This window comes from Lissotriton helveticus, chromosome 5_1, assembly GCF_964261635.1.
Source record: "Lissotriton helveticus chromosome 5_1, aLisHel1.1, whole genome shotgun sequence".
NCBI classification, from domain to species: Eukaryota; Metazoa; Chordata; class Amphibia; order Caudata; family Salamandridae; genus Lissotriton; species Lissotriton helveticus.
Genome location: NC_136065.1, coordinates 752,119,568 through 752,145,529, shown reverse-complemented (window position 1 = coordinate 752,145,529; position 25,962 = coordinate 752,119,568). Strand labels below are relative to the sequence as shown.

The window sequence follows — 25,962 nt, the reverse complement described above, 5'->3', positions numbered from 1 at the left end:
TGTGTTGAAGTCTCCATACATCCGATAAGTTTCTAGCCTACACTGTTGCTACTGTTCCCGGGAAAGGAGGATGGGAATGGTCCAATCCCACATCAAGGACTGTATTAAAATCTCCCCCCAAAAACCATGGCTATTCCGTCCATTCTGAAAGAGCATTTGACAGGCGGGACAGAAAGGCTTTATGATCTATATTAGGTGCATAAATTGACCCCAGTACCACTTGTCTACCATCCAGTATGGCGTGCAATAGCACATATCTACCCTGGTAATCTATTTTGCTATCATTTAGAGAAAATGGGACCCCAGCACGAACTCATATCGCTACCCTGCTCGAGAAAGTGGAGTAGGCAGTCGCATAAAGCTGGCCCCTCCATCTTCTTTGCTGTTTATAGGTGTGGGAAGGTATTAAATGTGTTTCTTGCAAATATACAATTAACGCACGGTGACGATGCAATTGGGCCTCAATTCTGTGCCGCTGGGGAATCAAACCCATCCCCCGAATATTCCAGGATATAATACTATATTGTTTAACTACAGACGCCATTTATGAGAGACATGGGTATCATTGGGTCCCCCACCCTAACCCCCATGCCCCCTGACAATAGCAAGCAGACCAGCAGCAATTTAAGCAAACAAGGTATATCTCAATACATGGTCAAACGATATAACATCGATCGACCAAAATGAATGCAAAACATTAACATTTTGGATCGACCAAAATGAATGCAAAACATTAACATATTGGACTATGCAATAACATGTGCTTTTGCTTACGGGCTAGGCTAGTAACGTGAAAGATGTGTAGGCTATCTGTAATAGGTGGTTCTGACCTTGATGGGCCGGGCCAAGGGATCTTACCACTAGCTGCTGTATCCCTGGACTAGCATCATAATGGTAAACTCTTGTACAGGCGCCAGGTCACAGCCACCCTGTTCAGGTTAATATATGCGCAGGGCTAGTGTGCCTTAGTTGATATCGATATGTCCCCTTGTATCTATTACTAAACACATTCAGCCCAGCGAGTCATCACTGAGCTGCGTGGACATTGAGGGGAACAGCGCCACACTACCCCCGAGTCTGAATCTGAGGACACCTCTTCTGAGGGACTGGAGCTGATAGGCGGTTGGACAGTACTCAATGCAGACGCCGACCGGCAAGCCTCCTGTCTTGCCTTCTGCGTCTCTGTGGTTTCTGTTGCGGACCTTTGAGATGTTCTGTGCTCAAAGTTTTGGGGAGGTTCCTGTCGAACCGGTTCCAAGCACACTCTGGCATGTGAAAGAAGAAGGAGCATTGGTTGTGGATAACTTTCAACTTGGCCGGAAACAAAAGAGCGAACGCCAGGCCCGCCGTACAGATACGAGCCTTAACCTCCATAAATGAGGAGCGCTTACGATGGACCGTGAGTGTGTAGTCTGGGAACATGTTAATTTTCGCATTGCTGAACTGTATCGGGCCGTTGTCTTGGGCTGCTTGTAATAGATGATCACTGTCTCCATAGTTCAATATCTTGGCCAGAATCGGTTGGAATGTGCACCCAGGATGGGCTTTCTAGTAGGAACCCGGTGGACTCGTTCCCCCGTAAATAGGTCAGACTGGCCTGTGTGGGCAACTTTAGTTTTGAAACATCTGTTATTCAGCGCCAAGATACCTTCGGGTGAAAATGCGCTTTACAAATACACATGTTATGTTAGTGGCGGGGGGTCACTGTATTGGGTTCCAGCCACTCAACAATCTCCTTCACTGTGCACGATCACTGGAGTGAGGGGTGGGGGAGGGGAAGGTTTTCCAGCCCTAGCAGACATGCACCCGGTCCCCCTTGATCTCCGCAGCCCTTTTGAAGATGCATCAGAGGGGGCGTTGCGAAGATGGGAGGGGGCATGGCCAAGATGGCGGTGTGAGCGGACGTGCTTCTAGGAGCTCCCGCTGCCGGCCGCTAGCACAGCATTTTATACAGCACCTCATCCCCGTATTTGGGCCCCCCCGGAGAGCATTTGCCGCCCTGACGGGCTTGGCCCTGGTGAGAAACTTTTGTGGGGCGTCCGGGGGTTCCTGGAGCTGCGGAGAGAGGTTCGGCCCGGGAGCGGCCTGGTCTGGCCTAGCGGAGAGAGGAGACAAGGAGGCGTGGCCGAGGGTGACGGGGGAGCGTGCCCGGCCTGAGAGCACCTCGGACGGGCTCTGCTACGCGAGAGCCGGTGCGTAGGTGGTGGGTCCGGCCCTCGCGGTTTCTGCGTGAGGCCCCCGGGGTGGTGTCGCCCGGGGGCTGTGGATCTACCACCGCCAATAAGGATCGGCCGCAGCGGAGGTGACCACTGCTGGGGCTGGCAGGGGACGGAAGCGGCGCGGCCTTGTGCGAGGGGCCCGCCTGCAGAGTGCCGACTGCCAGCTGACCAGACATCGACTCCAGAAGACCCCGGCCTGAGGTGAGGAGCGGAGTGTGGACGAGGGGATTACCCGGTGACCGCCAGAACGGCCACGTGGATTGGTGAGCCGACGAGGCGCTGCGGTGATATACTACCCCTCCCTGCTGGACATTGGGGGTCTTGACCGGACGGGAAACCCACCTAGAGGTGGGCGGGGAGGTCGGTCACGGGCAGCGGGGCCTGGTTGGTGGGCCCGGGGCGGCCAAAGTTACTGCGCGCTGGCGGCCGCCATTTTGGACAACACATTGGTTGCATAACTGAGCGAACGGTCGTCCTTCGTGAGGCGCCTTGCGGGAACGTGTTTGGTCCCTGGCATACCGAGCAGAGGTCGGCAGTGGTGCGTTCCCCAGGAAGGTACGGCCTACATCAGGACTGGTGGCTGGTGCGACGATCAGGGGACGGTGACGTGTGGCCCGAAGATGCGGTAAGGGCTCTGTTGAGTGTGTAAAGGAGGGGTGGACGCCTTCCTGCCGCCAGCGTGGTGATTGGAGGAACACCAGTGGGCCCCACAAAGGGGTTCTTTGTGCAGTCGGCGGCCCCACGCTTTCAGGTTGGGAACCGGGCCCCCCCACGTGCTTGGAACCCTGGCCTGCATCGCGGCATAGCACCAGTTGCGGCCCGGCTACAAGCCCCGTGAGATATGTCCTCTGTAAGAGGCCGGAAAGATAGGACCATTAAGGACCTGTTCACCCCACCACGACGGGTCAGCGGGCTGGTACAGACAAGATGGCCACTGGCTCCCCTACCTCTGGAACGGCGAATACCGAGGAGCCCATCACCAAGGCTTTTCTTGAATCCCTCTTCAGTGGTCTGCGGGAGGACATTCACGTTCTGAAGAGGGAGTTACAGGAGGAGATTAGAGAGGTCCGCCGCGACACGGACGCCATAGGAGAAAGGGTGGCTGATTTGGAGACCAAAGGCGAGGGGCGCAACATTGAAATAGAGGCTCTGCAGCAGGAAATCATCCGTATACAGGATCCGGGGGGTGAAGCAGACTCCCGACACGGAGGATCTTTTCCACTGTACGCAAGGCCTATTTAACCACATTCTAAGTAGGCCAGCAGACTCCGCACTCCGCCTGGATAGGGCACACCGGGCGGGCCCGCCCAGGGACGCTTCAGCCCTGCCGGCCGATATCTTAGTCTGCGTGCAGGATTTCCGTACCAAGGAAGAGATCCTTAGCAAGGCCCGACAGATGGGAACTATCTCCTTCGGAGTTCACTCGCCTTCTTTATATCAGGATTTGGCGGCCATTAACCTCGAGACGGCGCAACATCTCATATAGTTGGGGCCACCCCTTTCGCTTGGTGTTTAAGTTGGACAATAAGGTTTGCCAACTGCGGTCCTTCCGGGAAGCATGTCGTCTTTTGGGCATCGAGGAGCCGAAGGAGGAGGAGGGACCGCCTGTCCAGGGGGCGACTGGGGTGGACACCACCGGACAGTGGCAACAGCAACGGAGGAGGCGCAGGCCAAAACGTCCGCCCGCGGTGGAGATCAAGGAGGGTCAACGGGCGACGGTGGAGACAGTGGCGACGGAACTGGCGGGCCCTGACAGCGGTTGAACGCCGATCTCGACACTCTGTGGCATAGCTGAGAAAGGATGGGATGAGGCAAGACGGGTCAGCGGCGGGAGAGGAGGCGATGGATTCGGACACATTCCCCCAATATTGATCTTCACTGTGCATCTACATTAGTGGATGATGGACAAGACTGTTTTTTGTATCCTTCATGTTGGGGAGGGTTATTTTTTTTGGTTGTATCCCTTCCTGGGGGGTGAGGATGATGTGGGTGGGTTGGGGTTGTGGGTGGGATGGGGTCCAGGTCCAGGGATTCTTTTAGGCTCTGGTGTGTTGCCTTCCGTAGATTCTAGTGAGATGCAGGCTTCAGGATGCGCCTCGGGGAGGGACCGGATGTACGAGAAGTGCTTGGCCAACGCTTGATTCTGCCCGGATAAGGGTCCGGGTGGCCCACACGTTTCCCTATGCCTCCGACTGACTTGCAAATCCTCACACTAAATGTGCAGGGACTCAACAACCAAGTGAAGAGGAGGGCTGTTCTTTCCCTTCTGGAGGCCTCTAAAGCCGACATATGCTTCCTACAAGAGACCCACTTATTGCCGAGGGATTGCCACAGGATGCGCTCACGCTATTTCCCTCACCAATTTTACTCTTCCTCTTCCACTAAAACTGCGGGGGTGGCTCTCTTGGTAGCCCAGAAGTTCAGGGGAAAGGTCCTGCAGAAAGGGGCGGAGGTGAAGGGGGAGGTTGTTGTCTTATAGATTCTCCCTTGGGGGGCGACCTTGACGGTCTGTTCTATTTATGCCCCAATGAAGGTCAGGAAAAGTTTCTACACTCCGCACTCACGGAGGTGGCGCGTCTCCTGATCGACATGTACTGGTGGGAGGTGACCTGCATTTGGTTATGGACAATGTGCAGGATAGGTCAGCGCAGCGCTCCACTCAGGCTGGGACACTCTCCGCTGGGGGGTTGGCTAGGCTAACAGACATGGGCATGGTGGATTTGTGGCGTCGATTTCATCCCTCTGAAAGGGAGTACACTTATTATTCAAATGCCCACAAAACTTATGCCCGCTTGGATTATTTTTTGGCCTCCCCTTCCTTACAGGCTCTTACAACGGCGGTGGAGATAGGAGCTGCATCCCTCTCTGATCATTCCCACATGGTGGCTGTGTTCTCCCTGCCCCCTCTCTCACGCGCACCGCGCTGCTGGAGGCTGCGCGACTCGCTGCTGCATCGCGCTGACGTGGTGGGGAAGGTCTGGGGGACTATTACTGACTATCTGGCGCATAACAGCACTGACACCACATCTTTGACCACTCATTGGGCAGCGCTTAAGGCGCTTCTGCGCAGCGAGCTTATAGCGATCTCGGACGCCGAGAACGCGGAACGTGCACGGAAACGGGAGGAACTGTCGCAGAGAACGCAAGAACTTGAGCGCATGCACCAACGGACCGGGCGCCGAGGATCTGGAGGCAGTTGCGACAAGCTAGGCAACAATTGGCAGCACTCGACCAAGACCGCGCGGAATATGCAGCGTTGAGGGTGCGACACTTATATTACACTGGGGGAGATCGTTGTGGGAGACTGCTGGGTCATGCACTTTGGGAAAAACAACGGAAACAATCGGTACGGGAGGTCGTCACGCCGGATGGGCGGGTGGTCACCGAGGACACGGACATTGCGGGGGCATTTAGCACTTTTTATACCTCCCTGTATACCGGGTCGGTGCTTGACCCGGAAGAAGGTGAGAGGTTCTTGGCCTTGGTCTCCCTCCCTACGCTGACCTCGGAACAGTTGGATCTTCTGGAACATCCTATCCGGCCGGAGGAGGTTATTGCAGCTATCTCGCGCCTCAAATTGGCAAAAGCGCCCGGCCCGGATGGCTTCTCGGCGATATTTTACAAGACGTTTTGTGCACAAGTGACACCTCTGCTGACCACCCTCTTTAATTCTTTTGCAGACGCCGGGGCGATCACGAGCGATTTGCTGGAAGCTAACATCTCGGTCATCCCCAAACCGGGGAAGGATCACTCGAGGTGCGATGCATATCGCCCTATATCTCTACTCAATGTAGACCTTAAACTCTACACTAGCATACTAGCGGCGCAGGGACTGATCGACCCGGATCAGGCGGGATTCATCCCTGAACGTCAGACCGTAGACAACACTAAAAGGGCGCTGCACCTGATTGAGAAGGCCACAAGAACGTCGGGGGAGTACATGTTGCTTGTGATAGATGCCGAGAAGGTATTCGACGAGTCCACTGGCCTTATCTCGAGCAGGTGATGGTGAAAGCTGGGTTGGGCGACCGATTCCGTACGTGGGTCCTTAACTGCTATTCTTACCCTTCCGCGACGGTAAGGGTCAATGGATTCGCCGTCGTACCGATTTTCTATAGAGCGTGGCACTCGGCAGGGGTGCCCGCTGTTGCCCCTGCTTTTTGCCTTGTATAAGGAGCCGCTAGCACAACTGATGCGAACCACTCCTGAGGTACGCGGTATCAAATTTGGGGCATATGTCCATACCATCAGCCTGTATGCTGTCGATATCCTCCTGTCCTTGTCCTCCCCGGACACGTCCCTCCCAGCCTGTGTGGAGGTCCTGAATGCGTTCTCCAGAGTGTCAGGGTTTAAGATGAATATGACCAAGTCAGAAGCCTTGGACCTTTCTCTGGCCCGCATACGCGAGCCCACCTGCAGAGGCGCTTTCAGTTCCGCTGGGCGCAGAAGTCAGTTCCCTATTTGGGAATTCAACTGCCAGCAAAGTTATCGGACACGGTCGGGATCAACTATTCTCGGCTACGTCGGCTCATTCGTACTGATCTGAACAGATGGAAGCACCTCCCTATGTCATGGCTGGGTAGGGTAGCGGCCATCAAAATGACGGTCTTACCACAGATTCTATACGTATTCCGCGCCATCCCCCTCCGTCCACCGGATGGCTGTCTTCGCCAGATGCTATCAGAGCTGGCGCAATTTATATGGAATGGCAGGAAACCCAGAATGAAGCTCCGTCTCGCGATGCTACCTCCTGAGAAGGTGGGTCTGGGTCTTCCGGATCTCCTGCTTTACTACCAGGCGGTGCAACTGAGAACGTTGGTGGAGTGGAGCAGGTGGGAGTAAGATAAACATTGGCTCTTTCAGGACCAGGCGGTCGCGGGCCGTCCGCTCCAGGAAGTGCCCTTTCTCCGCCATCAGCACCGCCCCCCCAATCTTTACGCCTCCTACATCACGAGAGTGCCGCTAGAGGTCTGGGATTGCACCAATCTTAAATCTGAGTTGACCACCTTTCCGTCACCGCTTACTCTCCTACTCGAGAACCCGGACTTCACTCCCGGGATAGATGTGGCGGCATTTGCGAGGTGGCGCCTGGCGGGCTGTAGATCCCTGTTCCATTTGTATACTAAGGAAGGGATTATCCCATTCGAGACTTTCAAACAAGAATACCACCTGCCGGAAATCAGAGCGCCTCCGGTATCTCCAAGCTTGGCACTTGGCGATGCATAGCCAGGTTCGGGAGGGGGCTGATCGACAGCTGCGGCCCTATGAATATTGGCTGATCACGAGAACCTCGGACAAACATCTAATTTCTGATCTATACCGCACATTACTAGACCGGTACTCTCGAGTGTACAATTCGGGCAGGGCACGCTGGGAGAGGGAGTTGGGGCGCACCCTTAGCACCACAGAATGGGACAGTATTTATTACCGCGCGCGACACTCTGCTTATCACATGGGACTGACCGACACGCTCACCAAAATAGCAACATACTGGTACTATACCCCTGAGAGACTGCACGAAATGGACCACAAAAGGGAGGCGACATGTTGGAGAGGTTGTGGGGAGAGGGGGTCCTTGACCCATCTATTATGGGATTGTGTCCATCTGAAGGAATATTGGAAATTGGTGTTGGATGAGGTCGATGCCCACTTTGATACCGAACTCCCTCGCTTTCCCTCCTACATACTACTGGGTTTGTCCAATCCTGTCACATATCCCTTGCGTTCCCGTAGGGGCAGGTTGATGGCCATTGCATTGGGTTCAGCATTGCAGAATATTGTGTCTCTCTGGCGCACCACTCACATGCCCACTTTTCAGGGGTGGCTTTATCGTCTGTGGGCGGTCCTGGGCATGGAAAAGCTCTCCCTGATTGGGGCAGGAAAGGGGGACAGATACGCGGAACTGTGGCAACCATTTCTTTCCCTGCTGGCTACGGAATTTAGAGAGGTTACGTGTCCTAGGTATCTGCGCCTGCTGCGCTTGGCCCAGACCGAACCTGATGGAGTCTGAGGGGCCTTGTCCTTACTTGCGGAGATTGTTGGACCTGGACCTGGGGAGGGAGGGGGGCTGGTGGGGCAGTTGGGTCAAGGGGGGGATCGGGGTAGGGTGGTTCTTTTTGGGGGTTCTATTTTTGAGTTTTTTGTTTCCCAACATCTTGACAACTGTAGCCTATACAGCAGCAGCACCCGTTTACTGGGGCTTGGCGGGAGGCTCTCCGGGGTGGCTATTTACTCGGGGGATCCTTGAGGCTGTACACCACGATATTCTCATCCCCCCCACCTCGTCCCCCCGATTTGAGACGCGGCCGGCCCTTCGGGGTTTAGGCGGCTTGCTGTGTTAAATACTGATTGCATTACTGTCATCATTGTAACACTTGCACGGTACCACGATCACAAGCCGGCCCATCGGGTTGTAGGCGATTTTGTCATGAATGTTTGCTTCTACAATACTAATAAAACAGATTTAATACTGAAGATGTATCAAGCAAAGAATGAAGCAATAGCTTCCTATGGAAGCAAAATATGGGGGCATGTCTCCACAGATGATCTTCAGGTAATCGAGAACAGTTTTTTAAAAAGTTTACTGGGTGTTCCTCGTGGCGCATCTAATATGGTGGTACACGAAGTTCTTGGGGTGCCTTTTTTAACCCCTTGGCTGCGGGGCACATTCCCCCGATGTGCTGGGGGGGGCGCGTAAAGCGCCCCGGTGCTCATGACGAGGTCAGCTCGTCATGAGCTACGGCGCTCCGGTGCTCATGACGAGCTGAGCTCGTCATGGTCACACCCGTTCCCATGGAACGTTCAGCACAGCAGGGGAATCAGCCCAGCGTGCGAGCGTTCCACGGAAAGGGCGAGGTCATGACGAGCTCAGCTCGTCATGAGCACCGGAGCGCCGTAGCTCATGACGAGCTGAGCTCGTCATGAGCACCCAAGGGGTTAAACGATATTCTGGCCCTCCGTCCGTTAATGTTTTGGTTAAAAACTTGGTTGAATAAGGAATTAACCCTGAGTCACATGATTTAAAAAAGAGTGTATGTCCCTTGATCATGCGCTCGGCATCCCAAGGCTCAGATATATCAAGGGCAGTTTTGAAAGGTTACGCCGAGGCGATTTGTACACCAAGCCTGATCTAATAACTAAACAGGGTGTGGGCATAATAAGGGAGTCTTTTGGCAATCTCAGGAAAATTGATTTCTGTAAACCCAGTGTACGTAAACATATAATGCTAAATTCAACATTATCAACTGAGCCTTACCTCCTGGGTTTTTTTTACTATCTATGAACGCTTTTTATTGACCAGGTTTCGACTAGATCTTTTTCACCTCCTGCTTGCCATTCCAAGAGGAAGCAGTAGAGGGCAAGTGTTAGCACCCTGTGGCTGCGATGGAGAGTCTCCACAGGATTTGCTACACTTTGTTTTATTCTGTTGATTTTACGAGGTCCCCCGGAAGTCTTTTATTGTGCCGATCTTGAAAAGAACGGATTTTAAACTGGCTCGTCCAGCTCTCCTGTTTTTACAACTGTTATAGGATGAGTGTGTCTTTTTTGTTCTTGGTTACCTGAAATCCGTGGTAAAATCTAGGGCCTGTCTTGATTAAACATTAATAGGTGTTAGGGTTTAAATTTGTTTTTAAACTCAGTCAAAAGCTTGGGATAGTGCAATTCTGCTGGCAGGCTTATAATTAATGGTCAGTGTTTAATGGTATATAAAATTTGCATTTTATATCATTGATTTTCATGGATTGTGCAGTGTGTGTTTTACACGTGATGGAAAACATGTCATTTTTTAATGTAATCTTTGTGATAAAAACTTTTATGGTTTTATATTTCTGAAACCGAATTAAGTTGAATTGATTGATTGATTGATTGATCTCCACAATCACTGGCCAGTCTGCAGGGTGAGGGGGGGAGCAGTGGCACTCACCTTTGAGGGCACATGGCCCAGACGCTGCAGTATTTCCCCTGCGTTGCAATGTGTTCCCAGGGCGTCACAGCCGGAGGTGTCTGGTGGCACGATGCCGTGTCTTGTGGATTTTTACGGGACCCCCTATGTGCCTCCAACCCAGTTTCGCCCTGTCTCAGCAATCGCTCTCCGACATCTGGAGCTCCAGCACCTGCTCCAAGGGCCGCAGTCAGTCGTTGCTCCATCAGGCCAGCCACTGCGGTACTCCCATGGTCTTTTATGACAATGGGGGTGGGGGTGGGGAGGGGCTGTGCCAACCCCAGCACAGATTTGTGGAAAACACGCTGTTTTGCCAGCCCTACCCGCAGCAGCAGACCCGACACTCGTTGGGAGAAATCTTCGGCTCCAGCCGGCTACTGCCTGGCTGTCCGCCGCCGCTCAGGCCTAATTCGATTTCAGGGGCGGTTTGGCATCCAGGTAGGCCTACAGGAAGAAGACCACGCTCAGCAGGCACCCACCAGGGTCCTTCAGAGCACAATTGCCCCCACTCTGCTTCCAAGGGGGGGGGTTAACAGCTCACAACATGGGGGGGTCAAAAAAGACAAAAAGGGACACAAGTCCGGCACCGCAGCAGTGTCTCGCCTCTACAGGGTACTCCCAGGGCATCCCAGTCGGAATCTCAATATGTATCAGCGCCGGGCTCCACACACCCCTCTCCTGGCCACAGGGTCGTCGGCTCCCTGCTGCAGCAGTAGAACTCAGCAGGGGGGGAATCACAGTGACAGGACACTCTGGGACCTTGGTGGGTACTCCGCAGTCCGATGTCCCAAGCCTCTCCGCCAGGCAGCCGTCAGGGGCTTCCCCAAGGTCTGTACCACTAGGGGCGGCACCAGCCGCCACACAGGACGAGAATCTAGGCCGCGGTTTCTCAGGCCTCTCTAGCAGCGACAGGCCCGGACCCGACAGGGGGGCTCCACGCCCGCAGCAGGTCTCACTTTGGGCCGACACCGGACTCCTGTGTCCGCTCCAGTATCAACAGCAATCTGGTGCCCAATCACGGAATCGGGATGGCCGGTATCGTGGAGGATTTTTTGGGATTTTTATCCAGGGCCCGAAATACGTTGCTAGCCACGCCCCTCCTCAACAGGATGGTACATAACAGTCAGGCCGGTACGGGCACAGTTGCAAGAAATCAATTATTCGGTTACAGTGCAACTTGCAACAAAAACAGCTCCCAGGGAAGCTAAACAATTTATAAACAATGAACATATTCAAACTACTGTGATTCAGCTCCTAGAATAAGAGAAACAGTTAGAGGATCAAAACAGCAAAGATGCACATTGTAAATGTTTGAAAGAGATTTTCAACTCACTTAACGTGAACACAGTTTAGTATGGTTAACATGAGAATCACTAACTAGTCAAACTTAAAATAAAATCACACTTTATATGTAAATCTATATATATAAAAAACAAAGTATGTCCGTTTGTCATTTATGCATTACTACACCATTCATCCGATCGGCATGAAACTTTGGGAAGTTGTTGAGTACACTCCCGCGAAGGTTTCTGGCAAAAAAACAAACAAACAATTGTTAAATATTGGCCACCCAGGACCCTCATAATCTTTACAATACTGAACATTTACACTTTCCGGTGCGACTCGCTTTTGCAATGACCATCAACAAAGCACAAGGGCAATCGCTGCAAGTGTGTGGAGTAGATTTGGAGAATCCGTGCTTCTCACATGGACAACTGTATGTGGCCAGCTCACGCGGCGGAAAACCTTCTGATTTATTCGTCTACGCACCAGACGGAAAAACAAAAAATATTGTGTATCCACAAGCACTCGAATAAAAAAACAGAATTAACACCTTAGGAGCTCGTAAACAAACCTCCCCAGTGCTGCGCTGTCCATTATCCAGTGCTGAACTGGACGTCCAGCGGTCGCACGCAGCACTGGGGAGGTAGTGCCCGTGACGACCGTTGGCCGACGGCAGCACCTAAAGGGTTAAAACAACACTTTGAAATGTTTTCCATATTAAAATGAATAAGTTTCAATAAAAATGACACAATGTAAATTGAATGTTATCATAACAAGTTTCCTTAAATTTCCTTTCTTCGGAGATCGCAGCAACGCGCGACGGGTAAGCTAGTATATTAATATGCATTAGTAGATGTTTAAGCAAAACAGTGATAATGCGTCAGCAGGTGCAAGTAAGCATATAGAAATTGTATACACAATTTTACTCTTGCTTCGAGATCTAAATATGGCACTCGTATAGCTCCTTACCAGGGCCAAGTAAGTCATTACATAACACAATATAAAAAAAGGTCCAATCATGAAGATTTCTTTACTTTGTTTCTGCTTGTTGACTATAGCTTTTCATATATGATATGGTTTAAAGTGCAAAAGCTCTCTCTAATTAGTGAAGGAATTATTATATTTTGTTGTGATCTAAGAAATCTGTGAATCTGAGGGTGTGCCATTATGCTTACTTGACGAAGTAGCTTGTGTTTTCTTTCTCTGTTCTCCTTCCAGGTGTCAACTATGTCCATCAATTCTGTGTAGGAGCAGCAAAGGGAGTGCTGAGTCCCTTTGTGCTCCAGGAGATTATCATGGAGGCACTACAGAGACTCAACCCAGCCCATGTACACAACCACCTACGCACTCCTGCCTTCCACCAGCTTGTCCAACGGTGTCAGCAGTCTTACATGCAGGTAATAAAAGAGCCCGTGCATAGTGATACTTCTCCCTGACATCACTTCTGGGCTGGACACCAAACCAGCCCTGGCAACATGTTTTATCCCAGACCAGCAGTGCAGGAGTAACAACTAGAATTGAGCATGGTTACCCATGACATTTCATACAGCCCTAAGCATCCCCGAAGCCTGTAGCTCTTCAGGAAAAATTCCAGAGTAGTGGTTTCACTCATCCGACCGTGCCAAGCAGGTTTTAGCTGTAAATGTTGTTCTGTCTGGTAAGATGGCTGATTGAGTTAAGGGTTAGCCTGGCGCATGCTGTGATTTTAAGACCTTGAGTTAGGACTTCCGCAAACTCAGTTTAGACTCAAATCGTTCAGAGGTTGGTAAACGGAGTTACTTTTAAATTGAGTAACAGGTACACCTGTTATTTATAGCACTTACATACGGTAAAAGTTTGATGTAAAATACTGTATAAATAAAAATTAACTTTATAAGATCAAAAGGTATACATTACTCACTGCAGGATGCATGGTGAATGGCATGCAGGTGCAGTACCAAATTGTCTAGGCACCCTAAACACTGCACTCTCGTGCGTGCCTTTTATCACGTTTTTGTAAGTCATAGTACTAGATCTTTAGACCGTGTGACAGGCATCCAGAGTCATGAATGGGTTGTAGTAAGGGTCAAGTAAACAAATAGCATAAGTAAGATTTTTCCTATCTCTTTGTATTCAAGGGTACAGTACATCATAAAACCTATCTCTCCTAATTATGAACATATGAATGAATGAATAATGTTATTGCATAATTAAAATCATTGCAAATCTCACCTCAATAACATATAAAGACGGTTTAAAAGCGGGCATCACGCTGTTTGTGAACAATAACTTTGCGCAAAAATACATGACTTAAAATGACAATTAAAAACTGCCCACACTTTTTGTAAACAGAAAGGACGCCATGCTACGTACCAAGGCTCCCCCATACCCCAGCTTCTGAGGGAAGACTCTAATGGTCAAACGCCACATTGCTGGTGATGTTCTGTGGTAAATAAATAAATAATACCCTATTTTTGACTAGACTTATAGCATAACAGATAGCTCAATAAAATAAGAGTCAAGATTCGAGGTAGTAGGAGTTTCTGCAGGTTTATTACAGCATAAGGACAGGATCAGGACAACCTGCATGGGAATAGGATAATAAGGCCCGGCAGCTGCCGGGGCTGGGTCTGGGATGAGCGCGCTAACATTCAATAACAAAACATTGACTTATATACATAGCGCAAACACATAGCATTACATTGCAGTAGGCGTAGCAGTGGGTGGAGCAGAAGGCGTAACGCGTAGCAGTCGCGAGAGATAACAGTAAAAAGAGGTGTAACTGGGCGTATACATAGACATGTGGTGCAAACGTAACAGAATATGTCATGAATGGGCGGAAATTTTGGAGGGGGCTACCTAAGGAGCCGGGACCTCTAACCTAATGGTGCGCGAAAACTGGCAATGACGTATTACTAGGAGAAGCTGGGGGCTATGAACTCTGTGCTAGGAGCAGAGACTAGAGTCTGAAGGGTCGGAGCGACATGTACCTAAACCCTATCTGGTATCTGATGTTTAGGGAACATGTTGATATAAACTAGAAGTCATGAGGGGAAAAGCTAACTTGATTCTAGGACTGGACCATGCATTATTCTACATGTAGTGCGTGATGAAGAATATTAAATGACCATTAAATACAGTATTTCTCTAACATGGAGACGAGAAGGCTAGACAATGACGGAAACTATTGATGCAGTTCAGTAGCTTAGGAATGCAGAAGAGGAGGACTGAACTGATAACTGGAACCGCTCGTGAAATCCGGAAAAGTGCCTGTTGCCCTGTCGTCGCTACTGGAGTAGCATTCTAACCTCTACAGCAGCTGTGCTCATTTTATTAAGGACTTCGCAACTGGTGTGGCCGCAGAGGAGGGAGAGGCGCCGGCCCCGGGACTGCGAGGACCAGCATTCTCCATCTACAGCTGGTCCTCTTCCCGCGTGAGCCGCGCCCCCTCACAGTGCCACGCCCTCTCATTTCCTGATAACTTCTCGCGGCCCCCGCTTCGCGGGTGCCGCTCGTGAAATCCGGAAAAGTGCCTGTTGCCCTGTCGTCGCTACTGGAGTAGCATTCTAACCTCTACAGCAGCTGTGCTCATTTTATTAAGGACTTCGCAACTGGTGTGGCCGCAGAGGAGGGAGAGGCGCCGGCCCCGGGACTGCGAGGACCAGCATTCTCCATCTACAGCTGGTCCTCTTCCCGCGTGAGCCGCGCCCCCTCACAGTGCCACGCCCTCTCATTTCCTGATAACTTCTCGCGGCCCCCGCTTCGCGGGTGCCGCTCGTGAAATCCGGAAAAGTGCCTGTTGCCCTGTCGTCGCTACTGGAGTAGCATTCTAACCTCTACAGCAGCTGTGCTCATTTTATTAAGGACTTCGCAACTGGTGTGGCCGCAGAGGAGGGAGAGGCGCCGGCCCCGGGACTGCGAGGACCAGCATTCTCCATCTACAGCTGGTCCTCTTCCCGCGTGAGCCGCGCCCCCTCACAGTGCCACGCCCTTAGCTCAAACTAGCTAATTTAAGTCCTGCCTGTTACGCGCATCGCGGGACGCGCGCGGGACAGAGCCCGGGGCGAAGCCCGGGCAAAGGGCGGGCCGTCTAAGGCCGTCCAAGGTCGACCAAGGACGGGACGGGCCACCTTATTTTACCTTTTTCCTTTGTGGTGTTATACTCTGAATTGACTCCAAAATATTTCTCTTTTTGTATTAAATTCTCCACCTAGTCTATTGCTTCTGTTATAGAGTTTGCTCCCCCAGGATAATCGCGCCCAGGTTCCTCTCGGTATCTGTTTGCGCTCTTTAATATCACGGAACTTATCATCTACTCTACCTCCGGTAACTAGCATCATAACGCCTTTGACCTGACTGAGTCTAATTCGTATGGCATACAAAAAATTACGATCTCGTACCATTTTTATGAAGAGAATGGGTACTGAAGAAGCGGTAAGAAAATGCTCTGCGAAAGCAGTAAAAGATGGTCAGCTGATCGGAACCCCTGCCATCAGCAAATATTTTTCAGCTTTATCTTCCAAAAAAGATCCTTCTTCATCTGCCATAGATTTGCCTGTAAAATTAGAACAAACTCCAAGCAAAGAGATCTTGGACTTGTCTCCTATGGATATAAAGTCCATTGCAATTACAAATGATCTCGGTACTTATCAAAAACCTCAGGTTTCGCCCTCCATACAGGAGTTTCAAACATCTATCCTTGATTCATCAAATTTTAATAATAATATCATGTCAACAAAACAATTAAATCAGATATCGGATATTGAGGATCTCTGTCCCAGCGATATAAAACCGATGGAAAATATATCTGAGATATTGTTAAATCCTGGAAACTCTCACATCGAGCCTCAAAAACAGCTCTCTGATCTTAAAATTGATTTGGAAACATCACTGGATACATTTTTACCATATAATATGAATTCCACTAATATGGCGACACCAATTTCAAAGGCTCTATATACTTTGCAGGAAATACTCGAATCAGTACTTTCTTTTTTAAGTAACATTTTAGAAAACTCTGATCAAACTCTAGATGTTCAAATTGGCATTTTGAAATTTTTGGTGGAAGAAAAGAGGAAAAAAGAAAAAGAACATAAGGATCCAATAATAAATAATACACAGATCCTGGAGGAAAGTAAAGAAGTACTCAAATCCTCTCCTCCAACAGAAATTCTCTCCCCTGACCCACAAAGTTTACGTGATAGCAGTACACAAACTTCTGAACAGGTCTTACTCACTCAATCTAACGTTACGTCTAAGAAAGACAATAAGGAGGACCGAATATATTCCTTAAAGAAATTGTTTCAAGAGAAGCCCTTAAAGAAAACAAAAGACTATCCGATCTTCTCAGTGCCAAAGAACGTTAATATGCAAAAAGAAACGGATGAAGGAGATGAAATAACAACTCATCGTCCAGGATTAGTTGAAATCGGAGACCAAACGACCCCCAAAAAGAAAGGTAATAAAGAAGCAAAAAGAAAATTAAGAAAAAGGAAACCACTAAGAAGAATAAATAAAAAGAAATCGAGTAAAATCAGATTCAAAAATTCAATTAATGATCACAATAATGGAGAAAGTGAATTGGACAGAGTAATAGCCGGTCTAGTATCGACAGAGAAACCAAGTGTAATAAAAAACAAACTACCTACGACACTATTAAATATCAAGGCTCCTGAATATATACCTTCCCGAATGAAAAGTAGTAATGAACACACACATACTGAAAGCAGATTCGATATGATATCATCTACTAGTGGCCACCAACCTATGACTAAATATCTGCAGTTTGAAGAACTTTTCCCAACTGATGATTTACCGCTCAATAGAGGAAGGATAATCAATCTGCTGCACCAGATCTACATGCTGAAATCCATCACGAGTAAAGAAATAGATCTGGTAACTTTTCCAAATAAAGAAAATTTGAAAATCGCGAAAGTAGCTTTCTGGTCATCCGTTGTCCCAGGAATCATCATAAGGGAAAAAGAAACATTACACAAACATGGCTATGATGTCATAGAAATATATCCAACTAGAAACTGTACAACTAAATTAATTGGTCTGCAGAATAGTTTCTTAGATACCCCAACAAATAATTGGGATTCAAATTTTGTTGAAAATGTAGACTCTGAGCGAATCAGTTCTAGGAAGGATATTCTGAAAATTCAAATTCAGGATGGCCAAAGGAATGTGTGGAGCCAATATCACGAAGAAAAAGAGACCAGAAAAATAACTGAATCTTGGGCTTGGTTATCTGAGGCCTTAAACAGCAATAAACAGCCTCTGCGATTGCATTCTACTGTTTAACAACAATCTAAAGATTACCTCATGGAATATAGCCGGAAAAACCATCAATAAAATGAACATAGCTCTAAAAAACAATCCTGAAATATTAGCCATACAGGAAACATGGGCTGTAAAAGCATTCAGTCAGAAGGGCTATCATGTCTATGACATTCCGGCTATAACAACAAACAGAGGTCATGCCAAGGGTGGTTTGGCTATTCTTCTGAGTGAGGGAAATCAATGGTCTCAGGAAATAATCAACTCCAAATCAGATAATTTCCAATGCATCAAGGTTGTGTTAAAAACAAATAATTCTGACCAAAAAAAGGCTCTTTTACTTTTCAACATGTATATTCCCCCAGGTTATGTTCATGATGCTACCTTCGTAGAAACTATTGAATCAATAACTAAGATAATCGAAGAGCGAGATAATACAGCGTTTCTGATTATGGGTGATATCAATGGGAAAATCTCCAATTCAGAAATTGGCAAATGGGCTGAAACGTATGAAGATGAAGCAATTGATTTGCCTACCCCGATATTCCCCAAAGGAAAAATTGCTGACAAAAGAGGGAAAATGTTATTAGCACTACTCCCTAGCATCAATGGGTCAATCTTGAATGGATGCGTAGAGGGAGACAGACCAGCCTCTTTTACAAGACGCGGAAATGGATCCCTCTCAACTATTGATTATCTAATATGTAATATAGAGATAACAGACACGTTCCAATACTTGAAAATTAATTTCACAGACGAAAGTGACCATGCGCTTCTGTGTTTAAATACTGGATGGTCGCAACACTCTTCCAAATTAAGTCCAATTTTGTATCCTAACGGGAATATTGAAATTAATAAAAAGCAGAGACGAATTTTTTGGAACTCTAGGACTCTAGATTTTATTAATACAAAGATCTTGAAAAGCAATCTTCTATTAAAAATATATTCGGAGGATCAAATAACAAATTTTGAATGTATAATGACAAATTTGAAGACAATTCTGCTGAACAGGGAAAACCCACGTCGAAATAAGATTTATAAGAATTGTGATGAAAATGCTACTAGGAGGAAACTCAACAAACTTATACGAGGACAATTTTTAAATTATTCACCTACAACGCAGCTAGAGATAAATAAATTGAAGAACAAACAAAGAAAAGAAAAGAATAGCAAAAAACGACGGCTACAGGATAAAAACTGGGTGGATATTCACGAGGCGGCAAAGCAATATAACCAAAGGAAATATTGGTCTATAATAGCCAAAATAACTGGGTCTAAAAAGAAGCTTCATGCTATACCAGTACCACCTCATGAATGGGAAGCTTATCTAATTGACCTATATAAAGCAAACTCAACTCAAATAGAAAGTAATGCTGCTGAACATTGCATGGAAGATAATCTAATATCAATCGGAAAAACTACAGCCTTTTCTATTGAAACACACATTAGAAAAGCAAGAAACACCTCTGCGTCAGGCCCTGACTTGATACCGATCCAAATTTTGCAATCTAATCCTAAAGAATGGAGTCAGTTATTAACATTACTGTTTAATTTTATCTTTTGCACCAGAAGAATACCAGAATCATGGCAGGGAAGTACAATAATTCCCATATACAAAAAAGGTAACCAAAACATAGCTAGTAATTACCGACAAATTGCACTGATGGACGCAACAGCCAAAATCTTCGCTGCGGAAATACTAGACAGATTGAAAGACTGGTGCTTTTCGAAGGGAATAATACCTATGTACCAAGCCGGGTTTCGCCCCAACCACTCAGTAACAGATAATATCTCAATTCTTCAAACTATACTTGACAAATACATTGGGAGGAAATCGCAACCAGTGTATGCTGCATTTATAGACTATTCCACCGCATTTGACCGCGTTGATAGGTCAACATTATGGAGAAAATTGAGAAAACTGGGGATTTGCGAAAACTTATTACAATTAATAATTATGTTACACACTAATACCTGGTCCCAGGTGCAAATGGGAAGTGAGAAAGGTCTGACGAAACCAATCAACACTATGAACGGTCTAAAGCAAGGATGCCTTCTGGCACCAATTTTGTTCTCGCTTTATTTGAGCGATTTACCATCATGCCTACAACAATGCAATAGCTTGCCCCCGAAGGTTGCTTCTCAGAGCATACATGCGCTGTTGTATGCAGATGACATAGTTATGTTAGACCTTACTCCCTTTGGCCTGCAAAATCTATTGGATTCCTTAAATGTTTATTCGAAGGATCATTTTTTAGTTCCGAACTTATCAAAAACTAAAGTGGTAGCGTTCTCTGGCCGGCAAAAAAGTGCTAAGTATTGCTGGAACCTTGACGGGGCAAGAGTGGAGGAGGTAGAAGAATACACCTACCTTGGGAGGATTTTTGCAAAGAATTTGCAAAATTCTAAACAAATAACCAATCTAAAGAAAAAATCTGAGATCCATGCTGGGGCGCTCTCTAGGTTGTATACTGCCACAGGGAATAGACATTTCTCCTCTCTGCTCAAAGTGTATAAAGTAAAGATACCTGCGGTCCTGTCATACGCAACAGAACACTTACCAATATCCCAATGGTCTTTTATGAATATAACAGAAGGAAAGATTTTGAAAAGAATATTAAAGGTTTCAGTATCAACACCTGTACAGGCTATCAGACTGGAATTTGCATTAACAAGCTCGTACGCCACAGCTGTGGCAAATGTCATCCGATGGGCGTATAACATCTTGCATGCGAAAGAAGGATCACTTAGATCCTTGTTAAAGACTGAGATATTTAACCTAGACTCTCGGTATCTTAATTTTTCCAAGAATATGTCTGAAGCATTTAAAATTGCAAACCTTACAAAAGAGATCTTGTTATCCTGGTCAAAATCCCAGCTAAAACTCTTCTTGAAATGCTTTACTCCAAGGTTAAGTTATGATCTTGACTTTATGCACTGTAGTAAGCTATCTACGTATAAAATGTTCATAGAGTCACTGGAATATAAGCAATTGAGGCCATATCTGGGGCTCTGTCTTACTCATGGAGCTAGAAGGTCCATAACTATGTTGCGATTAGGCATTTTACCTGTTTCTGTCCTTACATCGAAATGGTCACCAGGTCACTCTCCTTTATGTAATCTCTGTTTAGGTGGTGATCAAGACATTGTACATATTTTATTTGTTTGCCCTAACGCAAGTGTAGTTAAAGCGCGGATTAGATATCTTCAACCAATATATCAAAAATGCAACATTACCACAGTAAATAGTTTAATATCTTTATGTAAACATCCAACAGAAGAATGGGTTTGTTATCATTTCTATAAATTTTTAAAATCTTTTCTAACATTATATTGATGTGAATGCATATTTGTTGTAAATGTCTTTTTATTTTTGTGGTGCTCAGCTGAGTACCAAAGCAAATAAAAACTTTTGACTTGACTTGACTTGATAACTGGAACTATAACATACTTTTGGCAGACTAAGAGGCAGAGCCAAGCTGCACCGGGCACTGCGAGGCAGGAAGTAAGTGAAGGGTCGAGGATACAGGTGGGGCTGTATCGCTCCTTAGCGAGGCTTTCAGGAGACAGGAGCTGAATCTGTGGTCTGGGCCCTTTTGAGGCCTAGAAACGGGGATATTATAATGGAATAACGTGCACACTAAGAATCGTGGCAACATTACTTTACATAGGCCTGATATTCGTAGTATTCACGAAGACTGGAAAATGGCATACTAGAGGTGGACACAACTGTAATTGCGTCATTAATCAGGCATGGGGAATAACATATGCATATTGGTCATGCACACATAACATATGATGGATGAAGCGTAGGGACACAGAACATGGCAAAATTTACTTTTCCACATTCCCTCCTTGTCACTACGTTTCCATCAGGAAACATCAATTTTCATGATACCATCTATCATTTCATACAGTACCATTTGCTCGTCTCGAATTGTCTTGGAACGGGATTTAGAACGGGGCTTGGGACTAGGAATACAAGAGGTAGCACACATGCTGCAAATCGCAGGGCCACATTGTATACAGAGGCAGCAGCTAAATATAATCGCTACTGCAATACCTAAAAAGGACAGGACTTTCCATCCCCATGCGGAAATTACATTCCAGAACCAACCGGACCATGTCCAGGTGCCTGGATCTTGGTGTAACAGATGGGCAATTTTATGGAGTCTGGTTATAGCTGAATAAACAGACGGCGCGTTATTTGGAATGAAAATGCAGCAACTAGATCCGATGACTCTACAGGCCCCGCCCCTATCGGCCAGTATGACGTCAAGGACGAGACGATTTTGCAAAACGACAAATCTCATAGCAGATTGTTCTTCGGTTAGGTTACCTAGAGCAGAGGCAGTCTCATCTACTACTGCTTCAAGGGTTCTTGTTAGCCTACGGATTAGCTTACTGTTTACAACTGTGCCTAAATAAGGGAACACACCTTTATCAATATCAATGAATTGCTCTGCAGCAGTTTCAGTATAATCGACAATCGGGAGATTTCTCTTGTGTCTGGTATGTACTAGGAAGGAATTCCTATAATAGTCAGGTGGGGCTAGGAAAACAGGTGGCAGTAGGAAGGCAATGTAACAGGTTCCCTCCCAATCGAGGGGCAGACGGACATATGCAGTTTGACCACAAATAAAATAAGAATGACGTGAAACTTTGAAAATAGATTTCCCACTGTCACTATACTTGATAACAGTAGTACATTCACTATGACCTACATGTACGGAACCATAACTACGGACACATAATTCGCCTTTGACAGGTAGTACTGAAATAGCAGGTAAGTCTGGAGTAGTATCAGACTGAACATTCAGGACCATGAAATTCGACGAATAATTACCTAAATTATATACTTCATTTTCTAGATCTAAACCTGTTCTGTGGGGAAGACCTTGCTTGTCTGGAAAACATGTACTGTTAAGAAAAGACATATCTGTTGAGGATGACGTTAACGTGGACCATGCTCCACACGAACCATTGTGTGAGAATGGATAAGGAAAAAGTGGCAGAACTCCCTTCGGTGTCTGGAAAGGGGGGAGTCGACCACACACCCAACAATTAGTGGCATTGCTGGTCTGGTGTGAGTAATGTAACATACGGATAAATGAGTTGTTGCGCATAGCGAGGCGGTATGAATATTCGTGAGGAGGCAGATCACTAAACGTGTGCTCTACTGTAGCATTAGCAGACATATTTACATGAGGAACTGGAAAACACAGGAAAAGTGCGTAGCTGGTGCAGGAAATCATTATGCTGAGAAATAATACGAAACTCAGAAAAACGATACATTTGATTGAACTTTGACTGACTCTCTCACTATGGGGGTCTATTTTATACATGTCAGAAACAATTTAACCGTTTCACCTAGGGGAGGACTTATACAATCAAACTGACTGACTTATTTTACTAGACCTGAGCTTCAACTTATACTCCTGCTGCGGAGTTTTCTCTAACAAGGGAGGGGTTGTAATAATGTCTTGTGCGGGACAGTCCTTAAGAGCAATATTTTGGCAGTCCTTTGAATCCTGGAAATCCTTGGAAATGTTTTTGGAGACTGATTTCAATGGATTGAAAAGTTTTACATGAGAAAGGTGGACCCACCCCTTCCTGCCTTCCAACTTGACGGCAGTACGGGTGGTCAAGAGGACCTGGCGTGGCTCTTTCCAACGTGGTTCCAGCGGACTTGATCTGTCGAAATTTCTGATCATCACAAGGGAGCCTGGAACGATCTCGTGCGGTGCCACCTCGGTATTGTCTGGAAATGCGGCGGCAACCTGTGAACGACATGAGTTGAGGGCAGACATCAAGGAAGCTAGGTAATCTGTCAGCATATTACATGAAACATCGGTAATACTTCGGGGTCTAGGAGTACCCCACATGTTAGGGGGGCGGCCGAATACGACCTCGTACGGGGACAGACCTGATCTGGAATGTGCGACCATACGCATATAAAATAAAGCGACTGGCAGAGCTATTAACCAGTCCACACCTTTGTCCTTACAGACTTTTGCAATGCGGATTTTTAGAGTCTGATTATGCCTTTCGACTAGTCCAGCTGCTTCTGGATGGCGTACACAATGAAACTTCCACTGGTACCCTAACAACAGGGAAACGTGCTTCATTAACTCTGAGGAGAATGGCTGACCGTTATCAGAATATACGACTCTAGGGAGTCCATATCTAGGGAAAAATTCACGAACCAACTGCTTGGCAGTGGTCGCGGCTGTGTAATCTGGGACTGGATATGCTTCTGTCCACCTGGACAAAGCGCATACAACTACAAGGACATACTTGAAACCTCGACATCGCTCCATTTGAATATAATCCATCTGGAGGACCTCAAAAGGGTGGTCAGGGGGCTGGAAACCACCTTGTTCCACCGGGACACTTTTACCTGGATTAAACTGACAACATATCATACAGGTACGGACTTTCTGCTTGGCTGCAGCTCGTAAATGCTTGTTGAACCAAATGTTCTGGATACTGTCTAACATAGCTTTTTCTCCTAAATGTGCTGGACTATGTGCGGTATTGATAATGACTTGAACCATAGAATCGGGGAGAAACCATGTGGCTCTACCCTTCGTTAACCATCCTTGATCTGTCTGAACCCCTCCTTGTTCAGACCATTTCTTGATTTCATCGGGAGTAGCATGTAACTGTATATCTATGACATCTTGTGTAGGGTCCTTAACTGTCATGCATGTAATCGGACCTGGAGTATGTGTCATGTTTACTGGAACGTCTGGAGTCTGTGCTGTAAGCTTGGCTGTACGGTCCGCTAGATCATTACCTTGGGAAATAATGTCAGTGACTTTCGTATGTGCTTTGCATTTCATGATAGCAATAGATGTCGGTAAATGTATGGCATCTAACAGGGCTTGAATAAGGAGACCATGCTGAATCTTGGTTCCATGAGAAGTCATGAAACCTCTCTCCTGCCAGAGCACTCCGAAGTCGTGTACAACTCCGAATGCGTAACGTGAATCTGTGTAAACATTAACTTTCAGGTTCTTGGCATGTATACAGGCTTGTGTCAGAGCGACTAGCTCTGCTGCTTGAGCGGACAGGGTGTCAATACGGTGTGTCTTGATAACTTCAGTGTCAGTAGTCACTGCATACGCGGCGACTAGTTCTCCTGTACTAGTTCTCATACATGAACCATCTACATAAAGTGTCAGGTCGGGATCTGATAACGGAATATCTGTCAGATCTTGTCTTGGCTTCGTCGTAATGTTAACTACTTCCACACAATCATGTGGGTCTAGATATGAATTAACCGATGGTAACAGTGTAGCAGGATTCAGAACGTTGCAGCGTCTAATTTCTATGTGTGGCTGGAACAGTGTCAATTCATAACCTGTTAAACGTGCAATTGTCAAGTGCTGAGTTTGTGTTCGGTTTAAAAGAACTTCTACTGAATGTGGGACTTGTACTGTCAAGGAATGTCCTAAAACTATGGAATCACTTTGTCTGATAGCTAGTGCTGTGGCTGCAACTGACTTGAGGCACGCAGGCAACGCCTGGGCGACTGGATCTAATGTGCTCGAAAAATAAGCACAGGGCTTGTATTGACCTGCTTGATCTTGTGTGAGAACAGATAATGCTGTACCTTCCCGTTCAGTAACGAAAAGTGTAAAAGGCTTACTGTAGTTCGGTGTAGCTAGAACTGGAGCTTGACATAGGGCTTTCTTTAACTCGTTAAAACTAAGTGTATGGTCAGATGTCCAAGGGAGGACAGTCGATACGGCTGCCTCCTGTGTCGTTAACTGTATCAGTGGCTTGGCTAGAAATGCATACTGGGGAATCCATTGTCTACAATAAGAAGTAAGGCCGATAAAAGCACGTACCTCCTTCTGGGTTCTGGGCTGGGGAAGACTCGCTATTAACTGGATACGGTCGGGTGTCAACTGCCTACCCCTCTTGGACAGCAAGTGTCCTAAGTATACCACTTGCTGGACACAGAATTGAAGCTTCGAAGGTGACACCTTGTGCCCCATCTCGGCTAGGAAATACAGGACTGTAAGTGACGCACGCTCGCAGTCACGTTCAGAACGGGCTGTGATCAGTAGATCATCGACATACTGGAGCAGGGCAGTGTCAGTTGGCATGTGAATATTGTCTAGTTGTCTCTTGAGTGCCTGACTGTAAATACTAGGACTTTCTGTGAAACCTTGAGGAGCGCGTGTAAACATATAGCTCCTTCCATTTAAACAAAATCCGAAAAGAAACTGGCTGTCTGGATGAATTGGG

General features: G+C 47.1%; 1 protein-coding gene across 3 annotated transcripts in view; it reads left to right on the top strand.

The window, feature by feature from the left end:
- The window catches only part of ZSWIM8 (zinc finger SWIM-type containing 8), a 2,353,271-nt gene that overhangs the window by 2,293,177 nt on the left and 34,132 nt on the right, over positions 1 to 25,962 (top strand). For all 3 annotated transcript variants that reach the window (XM_078643224.1, XM_078643226.1, XM_078643225.1), the window contains one exon: positions 12,664 to 12,842. In XM_078643224.1, the coding sequence (XP_078499350.1) occupies positions 12,664 to 12,842 (179 nt within the window). The remainder of the gene's footprint in view (positions 1 to 12,663; positions 12,843 to 25,962) is intronic.